Source organism: Lactuca sativa, chromosome 3 (genome assembly GCF_002870075.4).
Source record: "Lactuca sativa cultivar Salinas chromosome 3, Lsat_Salinas_v11, whole genome shotgun sequence".
Taxonomy (NCBI): domain Eukaryota; kingdom Viridiplantae; phylum Streptophyta; class Magnoliopsida; order Asterales; family Asteraceae; genus Lactuca; species Lactuca sativa.
The window spans coordinates 257441309-257464031 of NC_056625.2; the positions used below are offsets into that span (position 1 = coordinate 257441309).

At 33.3% G+C, this 22723-nt stretch overlaps 1 protein-coding gene across 1 annotated transcript; it reads right to left on the reverse strand.

Moving 5' to 3' along the window:
* Positions 1-17948: 17948 nt before the first annotated feature.
* On the reverse strand, positions 17949-20758 carry LOC111883321 (uncharacterized). Its single transcript, XM_023879652.3, has 7 exons — positions 20592-20758; positions 20395-20489; positions 19785-19885; positions 19542-19611; positions 18677-18704; positions 18472-18532; positions 17949-18229 (listed from the first exon to the last, which is right to left on the reverse strand). Exons 1-7 carry the CDS (start codon positions 20602-20604, stop codon positions 18118-18120), a joined length of 480 nt encoding a protein of 159 aa, XP_023735420.1. The 5' UTR covers positions 20605-20758; the 3' UTR covers positions 17949-18117.
* Between the last annotated feature and the right edge of the window lie 1965 nt (positions 20759-22723).

The following is a 22723-nucleotide window of genomic DNA, read 5'->3' on the forward strand; positions in this document are numbered from 1 at the left end:
TTGGGTTCCTTAATTTTTTCATTAAATGCAGGTGATGTGTGATGAGCAATATGATTCGAAATGGTATATTGACAGTGGTTGTTCTCGTCACATGACTGGAAGAAAGGAGAACTTGCGAGATTATAGAAGCCTGGAAAATGTGGGATTATTTAAATTTGGTAACAATCATAAGTGTCAAGTGAAAGGCTATGGAAAAGTCACGAATGAGCAATTCACAGTAAGTCGAGTTGCTTATGTCGAAGGTCTTCAACATAACTTGATTAGTGTTTCGCAACTTGTTGTGGGCACTAGAAATCAGGTGGTATTCAACGAAGAAGGTAGTATCATATCGAAAGTGAACACAAATGAAGTGCTTCTCAAGTTAAAAAGATATGGAGACATGTTCACACTCGACATCAAACCGATTGTGGGCAAACCACCAGTGTGTCTCTTGTCGAAGGCTTCTAATGATATTAGCTGGCTATGGCATCGCAGATTATCTCACTTGAACTTTCTCAATATTAACAAACTTGTCACTGAAGATTTGGTTTGAGGTTTGCTTGTACTTAAATTTGATAATGATACTTTATGTGCAGCTTGCGAACAAGGAAAACAACACAGAAAAGGACATCCAATCATTATAGATTCGAATATCGTAGAACCATTGGAACTTCTTCACATCGACTTATGTGGACCGTCGACTGTTGAGACACTCAATAAAAAGCGGTATATTTTAGTTGTTGTTGATGATTTTTCTCGATTTACATGGGTATTTGTTTTCTCAGGTTAAAATCTGAGGTTGCTCAAACGATGATCGACTTTATCAAGAAGATTGAGATGAGTCTTAGAAAGAGTGTTCGAAAGATCAAAAGCGATAATGTTTCTGAGTTTAAAAATCAAAAGTTGGATTCATTTCTCACAGCTAAAGGGATTTCGCATAATTTTTCATCACCATATACACCACAACAAAATGGTGTGGTCGAAAGGAGGAATAGGTCTCTATAGGAAGCGGCTAGGACTATGCTGACATTTGCGAACTTACCTCAATATCTTTGGGCTGAAGCTGTGTCAACTGCGTGTTTTACTCAGAATCGTTCATTCATTCATCGAAGATTCAATATTACTCCATATGAAATAATTAACAATCGAAAACCTAATGTAAAATTTTTACATGTTTTTGGTTGCAGGTGTTTTATAATGAACTTAAAAGATAATCTTTCCAAGTTTGATGCGCAGGCAGATGAAGGCATATTCTTAGGATATTCGCATAATTCTGTTGCATACAGAGTGTTAAACAAGCGAACACGAAAAGTTGAAGAGACTTTCAACTTAACCTTTATGACTATTTTGTTAAGCGGATAGATCGCACATTCGATCAGAAACCAATCATAGCTGATTCAAAGAATCAAGTTGAAAATGAAAATACTATTGATTTTGATTATGAATTAATATTTGTTATTCCTGATAGGGCGATCGATGCTGGAATTCATGCTGCTGATAATCAAACACCAGAATCCTCAAAACACAATGATGATTCTACTCATACATCTGACTCAAATAGTAGAGAAAGCATGCCTGAAGTTCGTATGGAGGGGGAGCATATGACTGATGAAATCAGTGTTCAAGGTGGACATACTTTCGAAGGGGAGAAAAGACATGAAGATCAACATGTTGAAGGGGAGTATCAAGATGATAATCAAGTTGAGGGGGGGGCTTGAAGGTTCAGTTGAGGGGGAGTATGAATTTGAAGACAACATTTTAGTTGCTGGAACTGAAAACGAAGAGGTGTAGGAGGATGCACCATTAGACTTCGATCCGACATATCCACCAATGGAAAAATGGACAAAAAGTCATCCCAAAGAACAGGTCATAGGGAATCCTCAAGACGGTGTGTTGACAAGAGCTCAGATTCGTACGAAGAACGAGGTACTTAATGTGAATCAAGAATTGTGTATGTTTAATGTTTTTATTTCAAAAATAGAGCCAAAGACAGTAAAGAATGCAATGGAATACTCAGATTGGGTTGTTGCCATGCAATCCGAACTGGCTGAATTTGAACGAAACAAGGTTTGGAGACTTATTCCTAAACCTTCTGATGTTTCGATTGTCGGGTTAAAATGGATTTTCAAAAATAAAACCGACAAAGATGGCAATATTATTCGAAACAAGGCTAGGCTTGTAGTAAAAGGGTATTCGCAACAAGAAGGAATTGACTATGAAGAAACATTCGCCCCTGTCGCAAGACTTGAGGCAGTTCGCATATTTTTAGCCTATGAAGCTCACAAAAATTTTGATGTTTATCAAATGGACGTTAAATGTGCATTCTTGAATAGAGAGCTAGAAGAAACTGTCTATGTCGAACAACCACCGGGCTTCGTAAGTAAGGAACATCCTGATCATGTCTACATTCTAGACAAAGCAGTTTATGGGTTAAAACAAGCACCAAGAGCATGGTATGCTACTCTTACCAATTTCTTGAAATAGTCAAAATTTAAGCAAGGATTAGTTGATCCCACACTATTTTGAAAGAAAGTGGGTAATCATCTTATGCTTGTTCAAATCTATGTTGACGATATTATTTTTGGCTCAACTGACCTTGAATTGTCTACTGAATTTGAAAATCTTATGAAAAGTTAATTCGAAATGAGCATGATGGGAAAAATAAATAATTTTCTTGGTTTGAATATAAGACAGAACAAGGATGGAATTTTTATCAATCAAGAAAAATACACGAAGAATCTGCTTGAGAAGTTTGGAATGACGAACAGTACAAAGCTTAGAGTGCCAATGGCAGTGGGAACAAGACTAACTTCTTCGTTAGATGCTCCTGCTGTTGGTCTAACACTTTATCGAAGCATGATAGGGTCTTTATTGTACTTAACTGTAAGTAGGTCTGATATTATGTTTTCAGTGTGTAATTATGCCAGGTACCAAGAAAATCCCAGAGAACCTCACTTAACTGTGGTGAAAAACATTTTTCGCTATCTTAAGGGGACAATGTCGTTAGGACTCTGGTATCCTTTGAATTCGGGATTTTTCATTCAAGCTTTTTCATATGCTGACCAAGGGGGATGTACATTAGATCGAAAGAGTACAAGTGGTGGATGTTAACTTTTGGATTGGAAGCTGGTGAGTTGGCAATCGAAGAAGCAAACCTGTGTTGCTATATCCCCTGCTGAAGCAGAATATATTTCAGCTGCTACCTGTACTTCTCAAATTATTTGGATCCAAAGTCAACTTCGTGATTATGCTATAAATATGAAAAAGATTCCCTTGTACTGTGATTCTCAAAGTGCAATTCGCATTTGTCACAATCTTGTACAACACTCAAAGACAAAACACATTGTTCTTCGATATCACTTTATCAAAGATCATGTAGAGGAAGGGAATATTGAAGTACATTTTGTTAAGGCCACTGAACAACTTGCTGATATTTTTACTAAAGCTCTTGATGAAAAATCATTTATGAGAATTTTAGCAGGTTTAGGAATGCTCGATGCGAATTCAGTGCCAAATAATATCACTCAAGGATGAAAGAAGTTTGTCAAGTCAAGAAATGTTTATTCAGCGGTTCTGAGTCGGAATCATTCAGAAGTTACTGTGCGTTAAGAGGCTTCACTATGTTTCGCATTCGCATTTTGGGTAACATGAGTTCATTTTATTTTTTTAAAGCATTGAGAAAACACGAAAAACCAAAAATATTTTCATTTGTTTGTAGTTAGATTTTCTTTTGCTTTGTATTTCATTTTCTAAAAATTTAAAATTCCAAAAAGATTTTCTTAAATTTGTTTTATTTTCTTAAATTTTGTTTTGAAAAATATAAAATCACAAAAATATTTTTGTTTCTTTTCAAAAATATAAAAATACAAAAAGATTTTTGTTCTTTTAATTTTGTTCTTTTAGATTTGTGTTTTTTTAATACTAGTTGGAGCAATATTCGAAGAGGACATGCTTAGGTTTCTATGGGAAGGTATCATTTCTTTGAACTATATACTAGTTAGGGTGTCCCTAGAACCATGCTGCTGCATGTCGACCCAAGCCTCAAATAACTCTACGTGTATCAAACGAAAGCCTTAATGAAATTTTCATACGAAAGTTTCTTCCCAATTAGGCTTACATTCGCATAAGTCCAACGAGCTACCTTACCCTTCTCACATGAGTTAAGAGTATACTGTTTGGTCCAAAAATAACAGAGGTACTTTCGATCTTACAACCAATCTTTTTCATCACAAAATTTCTTAACACAACGCACACACGAAGACACATGTCCTTGAGGTCACTTGATCAAACCAATCGTGCTTTAGACATGTCATCAATATGTGTTAATGATCTTATTTCATGAGTCCGTGAAGTAAGTAAAACCCAAAATCTTCTCACATTAAGGAATTGACGGGGAACCATGTTCCAGAATTATACGAAACATTTGTTTCAGTACCTAGTATTTCATATACTCCAAATCATATTCATTCGTATGAGTGATCTTGATCAAATGTTCGAAACCCACGATGTTTGTTTCCCAACAGGATCCAGCACTTAATTTTTTTTATGAATATGATTTCCGTGTGAGTATATATCTGAATCCATTGTCACTTTTCAAAATAATCCAAAGCAATATTGTCCCTGATCAAAACGATCAAACAAGTAATTCCGGTTACAATTACTCACCTTAGGTTTAGGAAGATATGTAACGAAATTCGCATAACCACCAAATTAAGCCTATAAAAGAAGCCCTTTGATACTTCTCTACAAGTAATCAATTGTATATCACGGGAAAACACGAAAGTAGTTGCTTACCTCTCTTGGTAATTAACGAAGTAACCTTTGCCTGGGGTTTCATTGGTTTGTGTCAACAAAATTTGACATCACAGAATTCCAATTTTTTCTTAAAATTGCTTCTTATCTCATTCGTTTGAATCACATGCACTCACGAAATCCTTGAGGTTCTAAGTACTACCAACTTAGGCTGACGATTTCACAAGTCTGGCATATGACTTCGTTTAACATCCCATAAACGAAAGAGCCTAACCTCAAAAACGAAGGGTTCATTTTTTACAGCTGAGATTGCGAAGGGTTTAAAGTAACTGTTGGCCCTAGTTTCAAGGCATTTAATAGGGCACGATCATTACAACGGCTAGTGATTACGTGTTTTCAGGAACACGTAACCTAGTCTATAATTCAACAACGATTCAACTTTCAATTTGGTGAATGATAGAAGGATTCGATTGACAAAGTCAATGTTCATCAGTTACTTGGAGATTCCTAACTCAGCACCATTCTTCAAACCTCACAATGCACAGATTGTTCACATGTTCAATGAAATGGGGCATCAAACACCGTTGGACAAAATAAATGATTTCAGACGTCAGGCTTGCCATGTATATGGAATTTTCTCTTTGGAATTTTCCTCAGGTGTTTAACAGTTCATTCCAAACCATGTTCTATGTCACTACAATTGGTATCAGAGCGGGTCTTCAAGATCAATGTGATATTTGAAGAACGATTCTCGGTTTGGCAATTTTTGTCGCAATTTGATCAATTTTGGTGAGTCTCTCTCTATGATCTCTCTTAATTTCATTCAATTCGTGCGTTGCGTTTTTCATTTATGATCGTTTGACTCGTTGGATCAAATTTTTCTTGAAAAACTCACTTGTTGTGATCCAATTATTTCTTTTTGATCAAAGTCCGATCTAATCTCAAATTTGTTTGGTTGATTTGATTTTAAATATGCAATATCCAAATTTTGATTCAGATATTGTTCAAAAATAGAGTCCAGTTATTGTTCGAAGTCCATAAATTCATTTGAACCAAATTCAAATGTTACTATTCATATTATTAAATTGATTATCATTCAAGCCCAAGTGATCATAATCTGTTACTGTTCACAATTCTGAGCCCATACGTTTTTATTATTTGATTCAACATCTTGAAACAAAAAGCCCATTCATCCAAATCATATATACGATTTAAGGGTACACTGTTATTCATTTTGTGCATATACAAGTTGTACATTGACATTCCAAGAGTTAATTCATCGTTCATATGTTCAGATTTAATTTTACCAATTTTGATTGATCGATTGTCGTTTGTCCTGATTGATTTCTGAATCGATTTTATGTTTCTTTTTATTCATCCTTAATATCGATTTTGTTCAAGTCTTTATTTTGAAATCGACACCTGAGTCTTGAAATTTTGAAGAACCGAATCAAGAATACATATGTATGTCGATGATTGATTTTCGATTTTGAATGTTATCGAAGGGTTATACTTGAATGCCGATCGATTTTGTTTGATTTATTCATGTCATTCCCATCTGATTTGAAAGTCAAAGTATCATGAACGAAAGTCAAAATTTAAATGAATCGATGATGTTAATAGGCATGAAATTTGATTTAAGATCGATTGGTTGTTGTCGATGAACTGGATTGATTGAATGAAAAGCAAAGATTTGTTGATCGGTGGTCTGTTGATGGAGAATCAATGTATCGGAGTCGATACTCAGTTCATGGAGATGTCGATTAGGTTTAACTCAATGTTGATTTCAAAAGGGTAAATGATCAGATGCTAATATCGAAGGATTGAAAGTTGGAAATGAACTGGAAAAAGTTTGAAATTGATTTTGATTTTGAAGTTTGATGTTAAAGATTTTGATGTTTCGTTAAATCGATGACAATTTTGGTTAGATGGTTTTGGAATGAACTGGAAGTGGATAATTTGGAATTTGGGTTAATCGATTTTTGGTTCGTATCTTACGATTTCGAAAGGTTGATACTTGATAACGAATAAATGTTAGATTTTGGGGATGAAGGATTCGAAGGGTGTGTTTTGGATTGATGATTTAGGAAGATCAGTAAGAAACGAAGACTGTAAGAACGAGATTTTGATTTTGGTGATTTGAGGTCAAGAAACGAAGGATCTATTGCAAAAAGCGAAGGGTAATAGATGATTAGAAGCAAAAAGAAAAAAAAAAAAAAAAAAAAAAAAAAAAAAGAAAAAAATATTGGGTTTCTGTAGTTCGGGATTTTGATTTGGAGGTTGACTCATGTGAATGAATACGAAGGGGTTTAATCTTGAATATTCGAAGGGTATATTCTGAATTTTCGAAGGGGGGTATTTTGGAAATTGAGCAAATGAGAATGTTTCGAAAACGGCCCCTAAACCTTCAAATTTTTGACACTTCGAAAATTAAAGCAAGTTTCGAATTTTTGATACTTTTCACCCAACTTCGAAAATTGTTTGAGGCTTTGCATTTTTGGAACAAGTCTTCGTATGTTTGAGAGAAAGGGCAGAATTTTCGAAGATGGTCTCTGAGGCTTCGAATTTTTGGCAGTTTGCAACCAAATCCGAAAAATGACTGTTTTTTGCTGAAAATTGAAGAAAGTATATTTTAGGCCCTTGCAGTTTGTGCAAATTGACGCTTTCTACCCAGCTTTGGAAAAGGGAGAGAGTTTTGCATATTTGGCTGTTTTGGGTGCAACGGGTCACTGCAGAATTTTGAAATTGGCAATTTCTACCCATTTTTGAGAAATTTTGTCAAATGCGATCCGTGAACGAAGATAAAAATTCATTATTTTTTGGATTTTCCGGATTGAAGCACAAAGTTTATGCCACATGTTAAGGGGGAGTTTTGACATGAAAAATTCTGAATAGAGCACGTTCTTTTTCCTTTGGAGTTTTATAATCAAATTTCGATTATAAAAAGGGGGAGAAGTTTTATATGGAAATTCGAACTTGAATTTTTCATATTACGCGGATTTGAAGACCGAAGTGATCTTGAAGTTTTGAAGCCTACGGAATGATGCAATTGGATGTTCGGAAGTGGTGTATTCGAAATGGGTTTGGTTTTATTGAATATTTTTGGGGTGTGTTTTTATGCGCAACTTTTGGGTGATTATTTGGAGTTTGGAATACTCTTAATCATTCGTTGCTGCTCGGTTTGTAAGGTCTCACATCCTAGAGCCCAAATTGAAGAGTCATGGAAGAATTGAAGATTGAAGTTCGTTTCGACATGTGTCACCTTTGAGGCTCGAACCGTGTAGTGCTTGATTTTGGAAGATTTGAAGTGGGTCATTCATTCCTAACTTTGAGGGGGAGAATGTTGGGGTACAAAGTTCTTCATTCATGACTTTGTAAACGTTTGACTTTTGTAAAACCCACTTGCATGTGGTGCTTTAGCCTTTAGACCCATTTGATAGTTAGAGTAAGAGAGAGACATGTAAACACCTCTATATAAGGTGGGTTTGTCCACTTGTAGAGGTGTGCTTGAGAGATGTAGAAGTGAGTGTGTAAGTGTGTGTTAATTATGTAGTCTAGATCTAGATCTTTTTTGTAACACCATATACATTCAATATATCTCTTAAACACCCAAATCACCATGTTCAATTGTGCAAGTTTTAATTCCGAATGCCAAACCATGTTCTATGTCACTACACTATGGTCATGGGGCTTTACTACGATCTAAATGTGGATTATGGGACTCAATTATGGAAGGAATTTATTAAGAGTCTTGAAAATACAACTGTGGAAAAGGGGATTTCGTGTGCTCGTTATTGGAGCTTGATTCTTCAAAAAGTTTATGAAAAAGCAGGCATTCAACTTCCTGAAGGTGCAAAGGTTGCAGAATTTATCAAGTACCAATGCCCTAAGGTAGTGGAGGATGATGAAAATATCTTTACGAACATTGCAAGAATTCCTGATACAATGCTTCGCAAAGTACATTCTTCTCATAAAGTGCTCGTCAGATATATGAAGACTATCAATCCATATGTTCAAACTGGAGTTTTGTTAAATATTGAAGGTGAGTCTTCCAAGCAAGCAAAGAAGTCAAAGAATGAGGAGCAAAAAAAGACTAAATTACCTAAGTCTTCAGTAAGGGAAGATATTCAGAAGGAGGTTGGATCTGACAAGCCTATGAAGGAGATTATACCTTCAAAATCAGGACTTTTAAAGAAGCTTCGCAAAACTCAAGTAAGTAGTAAGGGAATTGTTATCAAAGAAATCCCTGCACCTACTTCTCTAATGTCTAAGAAAAAGCGAGCCCGTGATGTTGCGAAGCACATTACTGAGAAATTGTATAAGAAAAGGAAGCTTGTTGTTCGCGACGACTCTTCAGAAGATGAAGTTGTTCCTGAAACTCCGATAATTTCGACTTCATCAATGGTAACAACTTCACTTATATCTTCAAATATCACTTCACATGTTTCTACCACAACCACAATTCCACTCGAAGTAGTCTTTACTGAATCATTTAATGAGGAGGTACCTACTTCTGATATGGTTGTCAACATATCTGATACGGGGGCACCTATCACGAGTGTCGAAACATCATTACCTATTATTTTGTCCACTTCGTTACCTATCTCATCTGAAAGGCTAAATACTTCGTTACCACCATTTCCCATTCCAAACCCATGTGTTACAACTTCACCCATATTTGATCATGTTTTGAAACATCCTTTCACGACTCTATTCCCATCTCAATCCCATGAGGATCCTCAACCAATAACTTCTCAAGCTCATTCCGATGATGAAATTGAAGGAGGTGGTTTCGGAGGAACATTTGAAGAACTTCACTTTGATTCAGAGGAGGAGGAGGAGATACCTGACCACATGCTTATGTCGGGTAAACAATTCAAAATCCTGAATCGCAAGTTAAATACCATTCTTCAGTCACAAGCTGACTCTGGTGCGAAGCATTCGCTTTCTGGTATGGAGGTTGATGCAATGATAAAAGCAGCTGAAAGAAGACTACTTGAGAAGATAGACGGTAATGATCAAAACAATGAGCTTCGGCTTAAAGCTCAAGGGAAAAACTTTGATGGTGCCTTACAAGAACTGAAAAATGTTACAAAAGAACGTCATGTTCTTTTTGTTCAAGATGTCAAGAAATTAAGGGAGGACGTGAACTTGAAAGTCGAAGAATTGAAGCAAGAGATTGCAAAAGAGCTTCAACAGAATACTTCGCAAAATTTGATAGTACAACAACGTGTTGACATTATGGCTGATGTACTCACAACGATTGTTAAAGACTATCAATCAACTGTGCCAACTATCGAAGCCAAGAGCAAAGATGACAAGGAGCAATTCGCTAAGCTTATTGAGTTGTTAGCTGAACTAAAAGCCATTATGTCGAAGCCTACTTCTCAGACAATTTTAACTCCTGAATTTTTAACGCTGAAAGTGACTTCGTTGGAACAGGCTATTCAGAAGGCTTTGGCTCCCATAACAAATTTTACTTCACTTTTGCCGAAGAATGCCCCGCCTACTTTCACAGGGGTGCAAAGTAAAACGAAGTAAAGGGGAGGATGCGAAAGTTGTTGGGAAAATGTATTCAACTCAACTGAAAACAACATTACCTTTGAATACCAGCTCAATTCCTTCAACAGTAGTAACAACAAAACCAATTACAAAAGTAATTCCTAAAGGAATTAAAACTGGTTCAACAAATAAAGGAAGTTCAAGTGTGAAGCCTAATACTTCAAATATTGGGAAAGGAAAGGCATTGCTTATGAAAAGTCGAAGGAGGAGAAGAAAGTTGAAATCGATGCTAAGATAGAGAAACAGAGACATATTCAAAGCATAATGAGGCTAAGAGAAAATGACCCACCAACAATGAACAAAGGAGATCCTGCGAAGTTATACTCGTTCGAATCAATTGAATCCAGAGTATTGGGGAATCACATGTATGCTTTTGAGAAAAAGCCAAGGAAAAGCTATGCCACTTCGAACTCATACATGTATCAACTAGACTTCCCAATTAACGAAATGATGTTTATCACGGCACAGTACAAGGTCAATGAAAGATTCAAAGATCCTGATGAGTACACATACTTGAAAATTAGATTTCATGTTGTGCTTGGGAAAAATCAAGATGAAGTTTGGTCCTTGGTAAAGATAAAAAGAGTGACGGCTATCAAGAAAGATGTCATGTTCGATAATTTGCTTCAGAACTCTCGTTACTTTATAGTTCGAGCAAACAACAAACCATTTGATTTCTCAATTGCCGACTTTCCTTTGATGAATCTCAATGATCTCGTTCAAGTTGCCCTAATTTTGAAGGATATGGAAGAAAACCAACTGAAGGAAACTGATTTAGATGTGCTCAGACTTGGTTTAGGGAATCTCAAGATATTCATAGATAATTACTATGATTGCTTGGCCTTAACTGATGAAGACCTTGCTTCAGGTGTTGGAAGAAAGGTTAATATTTCTATGGAACCTACGAAGCCACAACAGGAGTTGATGAAATATGTTGATGGTGAAATTTGTCTTAAACCATTTGGCATGGTGTTCGCAGGGAAAGACACAAGGGGAAAGGCAAAAAGATTCTTGTTTCAAGTTGCTGATATTGAAAGATATACAACTTCGCAATATACAAACTTTATTGTTCGTATGAATAATTGCACCAAGAACAATGATGGAGACAAGAAGGAGTTGAAGAAGATAATCACTTGGTATTCTGAAATTCGAAGGACAATGCACTCAGTTGCTCAAGTTCTCACTAATTGAGTGACTTCGACTGTTTACAAAGGGGGAGAATGTTGAGTCTTTTTGTTGTAAAATTCGAAGCGTTGTCTATTCTATTTCGCATATTTTATTTACTAAGTCATTTTATGTCGGAGCTTAATGTCTAGACTTAGTATTTTTTGTATACTCATGTTTCCTATAAATAGGGGCTGAGGATAGAAGTAGAGACACGAGTCTTTCTGGTTATTTTTTTGTAATCACTATTGTATTCGAATTCTATGTTCAATACAAACTTGCTGATTAATATTTACTTTTGGTGTTCTTATCTTCATTACTCATTCATTCAAATCATGATTGCTTTCTAAATCTTGATAACAATTCTCATCAACAAGCACAGTTGCAGCAGACACTCTGATCTGCTTGTTTTGGTGTCCTGTATTTACCAACAGCAGGTTGATTAAAAGAAACAAATTTAGAGTTCAAGGGGCCGTTTGTTTGTTCAGTAGAGTTCTCCTTGTTCTCATCTTCTACCACTTTACCTGCACATGAAGTAGAAGCATCAGAAACGTTCACCTGAATAACCTAAGTAGGACCAGATGGTTCAGTCTTAACTGAAGTTGGGATAGGGGTTTGGCCATACTGAGCAGGCATTTCTTCCTCATTGGTCTCAAGGGGTGAGTTATAGTTGTCATTAAAAGGAGGTGGCACACTGTGATACCCTAAACCCTTAGTTTGATTATCTTTAAAACTCAATTGTTTTTCAACTAAGGACTCGACTCTCTTACTTGACGCAGTATAAATTTTTGAAACTAACATCTATTTTGCCACACTTAATTTTCAAAGTGTCAAGTTCTTCAATTACAACAGCAAGTTTTATTTTGATGTGATCATAATTCTCATACTTGTTGCTGTAATCTTCTTGCAGTTTTCAGAAATCCTTGATTTTGGTTTCTAATTATGCTTTTAATGGTTTTTGACCTTTCCTAAGTGTATATCCTTCATATTTAAGGTCCTCATTTTCCCTTTTAATCAACTCGATTTGGTCGCGCAAAAATTTAATTGTTTTAATGCAAGTTTGAGAACAAGATACTTCATTGACCGGGATGTTTGAGGAAATCATTTTTTTATATTTTTTATTTATTTGTTTTCATATTATTTTAATTGCTCTTTGACTTAAAAATTGAGAAAGTCAACCTTAAAATTCAAGCTCAAAAAGTCAAACTTTAAAAGTCAACTTTAAAAAGTCAAAGTCAAACTTAAAAGTCAAATCGAAAAGCTAAACTTGAAAATTTGAAAGTTAAACAAGAAAGTCAAAGTTTAAAGTCAAATGTAAAACTTGAAAGTCAAAGGTCAAACTTTAAGGTCAAAAGTCAAAAATAAAAGTCAAAAATTAAAAACTAAAATTAGAAAAAAAAAAACTTTGGGTAGAAAATTAAAATTAAAAATAAAAGAGATTGATTTTTGGGTTAAATATGTTAAAAATGCGAAATGGAAATCGAAATCGAGAAGCCTTTTGAATTAAATTGCAAAGGAAAGGAACGTGATGTAAGTTAGTTCAACTGGTAAGTCATGATAGTTGAGTAGAGAGGAGACTTGGGTTCGATCCTCTTCCACCCCGAAATCCCCTCTTTTTTTTTTAATAGAGGCACGCAGCAGGTCTTTTTTTGTTAATAGAGGCACGCAGCAGGTAAGCCACCAAGCCGTATTCCCTAGCCGTCCACCGAGCTGTACACCTTCAACAGATGCGAAGAAAAACTACGTTTTTCTCATTTTTTGCTCCAAAACTCGTTTTTAGGAAAAATACAAAGAACAAACCCCCCTTGTTTTGTCAAGATCTATCCAAAAATGCAAAAATCCTTCAAAAATACGATCAAATAAGCTCCAGATCTGGAAAAATTGATTGATACAATCCAAGCTCTGATAGCACTTGTAAGTCCCCAATCTACAAGTGTATCAATCAGATCCAATTGATGGTGCGGAATCCCAATCAAACGGATGATGTCAGATCAAAATCGAAAAGAATGAGAAGAAGAATAACTTGAATCTATGATGTATTCAAATATATGAGTGATGCTCCATACACATTAGATTCTCTCACACACTCTTCTTCTCTCTAGTTTCTCTCTCTACAATTTGCTCCTCTTCTCTGACTCTCCTCTACGCCACACCCCCTCCTTACCCCTTACTTATATATATATATATATATATATATATATATATATATATATATATATATATATATATATATATATATATATATATATATATATATATATATATATATATATATGGGCTGCAAACTCAAGGACCAAACGCAATGCTAGACCGAAAACACATGGGTTTTTGGTCCAAGCTACAAATAATCCAATACTATTTTCGTCCCAAATAATAAAAACAATAAATGCTTAGAAAAGCAAATACGCATACGCAGCCAACTGTGAGTTCATACCCCTACACTTTTATTATTTTCACATTTTTAGGTGAGAATACAAGTCAAATACAAATGGTTTTTGAGAACTTTATACATAGAATTTCAATAGGACTAAAATTTATGCAATTGATACAACCAAAAGATCACCACATTTTATAAAGTATTTAGATATTTTATCCCTTTTGTAACATGCTGAGCATAAGGGAAGTTTTCAACTCACAACTATAATTGCATAATTTTCAAAACAATACACAAACCGAGTAATTAACACACATGCAAACTATAATAGGTATAGTTTGGGCTTTGAATACACAGTTTTATCATCTCAGGATTATACATTAACAATTATATAAACTATGACAGATATAGTTTATGGTATACATTACTACATTCTGAATAAAAGAGCACCATACTAAATAACTATTTAAGTATAATTATTTTTACTCTACAAGACATACGTATAGATTCAAGTACAATTAAACATTACATTACACGTAAACTAGTTAATACAAGGTTGTGAGACATCACTTCAATTGTACCCTTCGGGGTGCGGGCTGAATTCTATCATAGTATAACCAGAGTCTCCTGGAGGGAGAGCATGAGATTTATGAATAGATCTATTCGGGATTGACTATCCCACACCTAAACTGCTAGCTACAGTTGGGCAGGCATGCCTGGGGTGACAAATATCATACCGTCCGACGCCTGAAGAACGTCGTAGAGGTCACTAGTTCATATCAAGCATGGTTATACGAACTCGCAACAGTATAAACTAACCATTTGTTACAGGATTTCATTCTTCATTAGTTTTATTTTCATTAATAGAACTACTACATACTACAACTGGAGGATTCCAGGGATTTCAACTTATGGTTTTATTTTAAGTAATAAAACTACTATACATATTGGTGATAGCCAGGGTTTTCATACAATGCATTACTTACTTTACTGGTGGTAACCAGGGATTACATAAAATTACTTTCATATGCAAAAGCAGAATTCAATAATGAACTTACAATTTGGTCTTAGGGTTTAAGACTACCTTTTTACTAAAGAAAATATTGGATTTTCTTGGAAACATACAAGTATTTTCATAGATTCATTAACAAAAATCATGCTTATGAACTCACTAGCTTTAATGTTGATACTCTTTTCAAAACTGCTTGTATTCTCAGGAAATCAGTAGACGGGTACTCCCACAGCTTTTGAGAAGACAGAGCGTATACAGACACGTCTATTATATTTTTGTTATACTTTTGGCGTATATAAACTATGTATCAAATAGATGTAAGTAATTACTTACTCAATGTAATGGTTGTGTTTACTTTGACTACTATGATACAATTGTTGTGATACTTTACACGACGTCCTCCACCCCCGAACGTTTCCGCCGTTTCGGTTTGGGGGTGTGACAAAAATGTACGCCCAGTGTACGAGGGGACCATTTTTTCAAAATATTTTAAACTTCAAGGACCAAAGAATAAACACCTAGAATCGAATTTTACACATTACCTCCTTCCACAAGGTTTAATATTTACCTCTATAAGTCTCAAAGCTTTTACACAATTGACTTGCGGCCCATGGCCCTGAAATAAGAAATGAAAGGAAACGGGATGTTACAACTTGCAGTTTCGCAGGAAAGGAAAGGAATAGTTTTGGCCCTGACACTTGAGGTTCTGCATTCACATTTAACAGGTGAGTTAAAATATCCTTTTAGAGTATGATAAAGTGAATAAGATTCATGTTAAAGCATGTGGATATATGTATGTAATAATAGATTACATCATTGTTATATTTTGATATGTTAGTTAAATTATGTTATGTTTTATGATGTATGTGCACATGTATGTAATAAGTAAGAATAAGGGATCCCTAGGAAAGAATGTGCTTAGTGTCGTGCATGTAAACAACCAAGATGATGGAGGCTGGTTATTTATCGACCGATGAATGTATAGAGGCACGGTTACTTATTGACTAGCTAGATATGTGAAGTATGTGTATATTTGTATGAATATATTGTATGTTATGTTATATTGTAAGTCATGAGATTTTTTTGTCAGTTAGATGTTGTTTCCATGTGTTTACAGGTTCAGGTAGCAAACCATAAAGAGAGTGGGCTAGGAGCATCAAGGATATTGGACTTGACTTTTGTTTTATGTTTTATCTTTATTCCTCTAACTATGGTTAAGATATGAATTGGTAACACCCATTGATGTTTTTTGGGAATACTTTTAAAGATTTTTGAAACAATGGTATTTGTGATGGCATGTAAACTGTAAAGATTAAAAATATCACCATTTTTCAGTAAAAATAATCATTTTTTCAAAGATTGAACATAAAATAAACTTACACAGTGCATTCCAGGTGATAATGCAACTAATTTTGCTTCAATTCTGGAGGCAAATATCTCTAGTAAGTGGTAATAGTAGAGTAGGAAGTAGAGTAGGAACAGAGTAGAAACAAGGCAGCACCAAGTAAAAATGATAGCACATACCTGAAGAATTAATAATTAATATGTTGCGGGTGATTAATTAGATGAATAAAGGTTGTGAGGAATAGAGTTTATATAATTTTTTTAAATTTTTTTGACTTACAGAATAGTTCTGGTGATAGCAAGTGGTCCAGAATATGGCAGCAAAACTTTCCAAGTGAAGGATAATGAGAGCAGCATCATGGAAACAGCCTTGCAAGCAAAACATGTATCAAATATTTTTTAAATGGGTCTGAACTTTATATAATTACAAAAATGATATGTAATAAAATTGATCATCTTTTTAACCAATTGCACAAAATGACCACCAATTTCGTTATTGGTTAGTTGACAATTGCGAAATTGCTTATGAATGGTCTTCACGTAAAAAAAAACTTGAAGAAAAAAACATTTTTAACAACTTTATTGTAGAATTGTTCATATTTTCGCGAAATTATGATGTCATTTTGCAAAATAATGAAGTCATTTTGAAAAAAGTATTTAGATTCTTTACTGATTTTTGCAGTCTTATGCTTGTAAAGTAATTTGTAACTTTATTATGAGATTGTACGATGTCATTTTGAAAGAAAAAAAAAAGTATTTAGATTCTTTACTGATTTTTGCAAATGATATTTCATAGAAGTGTGTCAATTGATGTAAAGATAAGTATGTGAAACAAACTTTATACATAGGGGAAGCATGTCGCAGTACCTTTGAAAGTCGGTGTACGAAGCAACGCTCAAAGTCTTGACCAATAATATATTATTAGTCATCTTAAAATTTTTATGTCGTATTCTAACACTTAAATCGTTATTTGTCTAAAAAAATGTTGTGAAAAAATAAAGGTTCTCATAAAAACATTTTTTTATGAATAGTATATCGAGATGCAGATAGTGTCGACATCCTCACCATGTTCATACACCCGTACATTGTCCGGATGTCAGTACAACGTTCGGACAAACATACATACATACACACCAGACGTCTGTAGAATAACACTGTTGTCTGTAGAGTAACACTGTTATCGCTCAAATTTCAATCAGGTTTTTCTCACATATCACTAAAAGATGAGTGGTGAACTCTTGCCCAATTCATGAGCTCCAACTCTCTTTCGAGAATTTGAATTTAAAATCAAACATATCTAAAACTCCAAATTTGATATTCTCTTCTTGTGAGTTTTAGCCTTTGACATCCAACACATTTTTAAGCGTTTGAACTTGTGTGATTATCCACCGTCTTCACTTAGTATTATGAGAGCGAGAGTGAATCTTATAAAGTGCTTTGGGCGTCAACATAAAGATTTCTTATAGTGGGTTAGATGTTAAACTTGTGGAAAAGAAAAGACTTACACAACTTGAACATCTCTAAATCATCATGTCCAATTTCGTTACAACAACCTCATCACTTTCTACTATTGTGATTTACAAGCCTTTATATTTGTGTGATGTAAGAAATTTGTATTTTATAAAACAAGGGACCATACTAGAAAATACAAACCAACCAAAATATATACATATAAGAAGCTTTAGTTTTAAATTTTTTTACTTAAAAAATAAAAAATGAGTTTTATTAAGTGTATATAACTATAAACTCAAATCCAAAAGATTCATCAAAGCTTCAAAGAACATTAAGAACCAAATTATCAAATCCTAGTAGGCACACCAAATATGAAACAAAAATTTTAAAAGAAAATGTAAAATGCAAAATAGAATATTAAACACTCGATTATATAGATTTATTACTTTCCTTACAACAATTATATTCTTTGACGACATTATCTCATGCCACCCATGTCATGATCATCATCATCATCAAGATCCAAGTCATTCGACAGTCTGATTTTTCGTCCATCTCTTGGTCCTGTTCTTCCTTTCTTCGGTTTTCCTCTAAAAAAATAAATCAATCATGACGAGGGCATTTACGTCTTTTTGCACAAACTTCATTTTTTTTATCCCATTGGCATTAATCTTGGTAATGGGTAATGATATTTGTATAGATAAAGTATTGTATTCTAAGATTGAACAAACCCTCTGAATGAGACCAAATGACAATTTTACCCTTTCATTCCACCAAACGACAATTTTACCCTTTTATACAAAAACAATTAAAAAAGGAAATGTGTACTTACTGTCCATTAATAGTCAAGCCTCCACCTTTAGGTCTGCCTGGACCTAAATCTGATCTTCCCTCTAATAAAAAATATACAAATTATAAAATAAAAATCAGTCAAAATCACACAGGATTAAAATAAAATGTAGATTTTTTGAAAAGAGAAGACATTTTAAAGAGTAAAATTGTTAATTAAAAAAAAATATAAAAAAAAAAAAATTAACCTTCCCTTCCTGCTCCAAGCTCTTCAGCCTGAAAAAAAATATAAGTGAAATAGAAATTAAAACTGTTTCCTTTTTCTTCATTATGTACATCAAATTCTAATCTTTTTCTTTTTGTAAACTAAATGTCTTTTAAGCTAATGAATTTTAAATAACCAAAAAGTTATGGAGGTATAAATAATAAAGAAAATATATATTTTGTCCTAATAAGAAACAAACTGAAAGGAAGGTAGACTTCTCAAAGTAAAAACCTTTAAGGGTTTATCTCATAAAAGACCTTATATTTTGTGTTTTTTTTTCCGGATTAAACCTCATCTTTATTTTTTTTCCTGAAAAAGACCTTGTATTTTTTAATTTTTTCCAAAAAAGCCCTCAACTGTCTTTTTTTTCCAAAAAAAAACCCTCAACTTTTTTAGTTTTCGCGAAAAAACCTCACATTTTACAGCTTTTTTCGGAAAAAAATGACTAAAATGCAAGGTCTTTTTCAGGAAAAAAATAAAGTTGAGGTTTAATCTGACAAAAAAAAAAAAAAAAACACACACACACACACACAAAATATAAGGTCTTTTTATGAGATTAACCCAGCCTTTAATCAGAAGAAAAAAATGATAACAATGAAAGTAAATTGCTATTTCTAGAATTTAACCCTTTAAATTATCCCAAAAGAATATTTTTACACACACATATATCGATTTACCCCTTAGTTAATGAGTTTTTAGTAGTATAAACAATTATTAAACACTTGAAAGTTAATTTAATCCCCCTGACATTGAAAATATGAATTATCTGAATAAAGAATTGGACATAGAATTGAAAGTATAATGCAATAAATATAATTATGTCATTTTCAATTAATTTATAGAATTACCGCTGGTGAAGTAACTGATGATAGGGAGAAAAGTCTATCTTCATGCTGGAATTTTCTTGATCTTTTCAAGCTGCATATAATGATATCAAAATTAGGGTCAATAAGTAGAGTAAAAGCAACACCTCATAGTTTTCAATAATATCAAAAAAAAATGTAATATTTGAACATATAGTGCATTCAAAAAGAGCAACAAATGAATGAAGCTGAAAGTAAAAAAGAAATAAGTAAAATGAGATTACATACTTTGTGGTGTTCTTTGAGGAAGAAAGAAACCCTTCATATCCTTTCCACACGTTCCCAAAATTGCTTGATTCTTGTAAGTAGCTTGTCTCTAATTCATACACCTATCTTAATCATTCCAACATATAAACATTGCTCAAAAAACAAAGGAAATTTTCATCAGCAATTCAAGGCATATAGAGGAATTTTCTTATTTGTGAAATTATATACAACTAATAGCATTCATTTTATATAACAACAGCATAGTAGCTCTTTAAATTCTTCCACAATGTAAGATCCTACTTTTATAATCTGTCATTAATCATGACTTTAGCAGACACAATTATAATTATATGCTCTCTTCTTTATATATTTCATTGTAGATTCATCAAAAGATGTATCAATATTTCATGGAATATCTATTTGGTTGCAATCTTTTATTATGCCTAAAGTTGGACCAATTTGGAAGAGATATTTAGTATTTAATAGTCTTTTTTTTTTCTGATTTCTACCTCAAAACAATTGAAACTCCGATTACTTTTAGATTTGAAGGAAAATTCTCAAGTTTTTTAGTATTTCGAGTATAGTAGTAACTCAATGCGATATAACAGTAAGCAATTATACATATACCAACCTGCTTTTCAATTGTACGAAGTTCTTCCTGAAGCTTTTGTCTCTTACTCATAAGAGATGAAAGCATGGCCTTTGGATTGTTCGAAGTTTTCTGCCCTAATGATTATTATGCACCCGTAAAAATGAATAATTTTACGAAGCAAACAAATTCGTAATGAAGCAGTAGATGAAATTAGGGCTTTTCTCATAAGGGATTACCTTGGGATTCCATGAACCCGCCAAATTCCAGAAAGATAACTGAAATTCAAAAATAAGCGAAGTGGAATTAGGGTTCGGGTTCAAATTTTGGGTTTCCTGCTACAGAGTCAAGTCCAAGCTCGTTTCACTGCTATGGATAAACCTAAAGCATCGATGAATTGGGGAAAACAAGCGGCAGGTAGTTTTTAAACTTTTGCTGTTTCCTTTATTGGTGAATTGCAGAATAGTCCCCAAGGTTTATATATTTTACGACTAGACCTCTAATCTTCCCATTTTATCAAATTAAACCATGACATTTGTATACAAAGTACTTTTATTTAATTCACATATATATGTTGTATTGAGTTCATAGTCATGGAATTGATCAAGACAGAACATAGGACACAATATATGAATATAAGGCCAAACTTCTAAATGCATGTACTCATTACAAATAATTACTTATTGCATATCATTTTTGAGATGCATGCGAAAACTGGATTGGATCAGTTCACCTCAAAATCGATTGTGCTTAATCTGACCCGAATTGATTTGAGTTATATTAACTATTATTGATATCACCATATTTGACCCTAATTCGCCAAAATCATATCCACGTTTGTAGATTACCGTAAAAGACGAAGAAACCCCATGTTTTTCCAGCTTTTATGATTTCTAACAACTAGTGATCATTCGAATAAGATCTTTTGATACCTTTAGACCGATTTACTCTTCCAAAGTTAGAATACATAGAATTTGTAATGATTTGGTTTAATCACACTCAACAAAACACTGTCTACTCTATAGTGTTCACATTTATTTTGATTTCTCTAGTATCGAGGTCAATGTCTACGTAAAACGCATAATACTAATGTAATAAAAGTATTAACAGATATATGTTATTAAAAATAACTATATCTTTGTCATTAACTTTGAAATAATAAATGTTACACTAAATTATTATAAAACAAAGTAATAATTTTAAATATACCATAATATATTTATATCTTAAAATCATATCATCTCAATAGTTTCTACTCGTGAGTTCCATATGAAAATAAAAATAAATTTATTTTTTATTTATAGTTAGTTTGAACTATTATTATGGTTAACCAGTTTTTAGGATCAAATCTGTAACGACTCATATTTCAAACCAAAATTCTTTTTTGAAAACATAAGTAAAACATCCAAATCATTTTCATAAAAGATCAATGTCGTAAATTGTTTTAAACATCATCAAACCATATTATCAAAATGTATCAAGTCATCATAAAACAGATGAACCCTATAAAAAAATAAATAGTGATGCGTGTGCAATACAGTCAAGGTGGAGCCTTCCCACGATCAGAGGAACTACCTTAAAACATTTAATCAAAAACTATAATCACAAAGCTTAGTGAGTTTCCCAAAATACCACATACTACAATACACATGCATACTTTTCAGAAAGTGTCATCTTTCTGTTCAGCACATGTACAACACATGTATAGCATTCATGACACTTTTGAGAAAGTGTCATCTTTCTGCCCAGCACATGATGAACTCGAAAATTTCCCTTTTGTCTTCAAAAAAATGGCTCCAACTTCATTTCTTGTTACATATTTGTACAAATAAATTATTTCTAAAAACTAATTTATTACTTTACAAAAATAACCAAGAAAACTAATCTATTATTGCATACCATATGAATAAATAAATTATTACAACCAGTTTTATAATAAAAACAACAAACACAACAACACAACAATCATAATAGTCTTTGTATAGTTTATGCACATTATACATATCAACATACACATAAAACAACATTTGTTTTTCTAAAAGAACTTTAAATGACAAAAGATGCATGAAACTTTTGTCACATAAAATAACAAATATAAAGTTGTCATAAAAAAATATGTATGAACTTATTTTTATACAAAAACAAGTTACCCATATTCTCCAAAAACCAAGATTTCCAAAAATCAAAAAATCTAACCAAACTTGCAAGGTGACTCTGATACCAATTGTTGGTTTTTATTTTAAAATAAGTTTTGAAAACTACAAAATATGGCAAACAGAAGACTTAAATTTTTTGAAATAACATAAACATTTTATACCCACTAATGATCTTCTTGCATGTTATAGAAAGATTAAACACCAATCATAGAAAG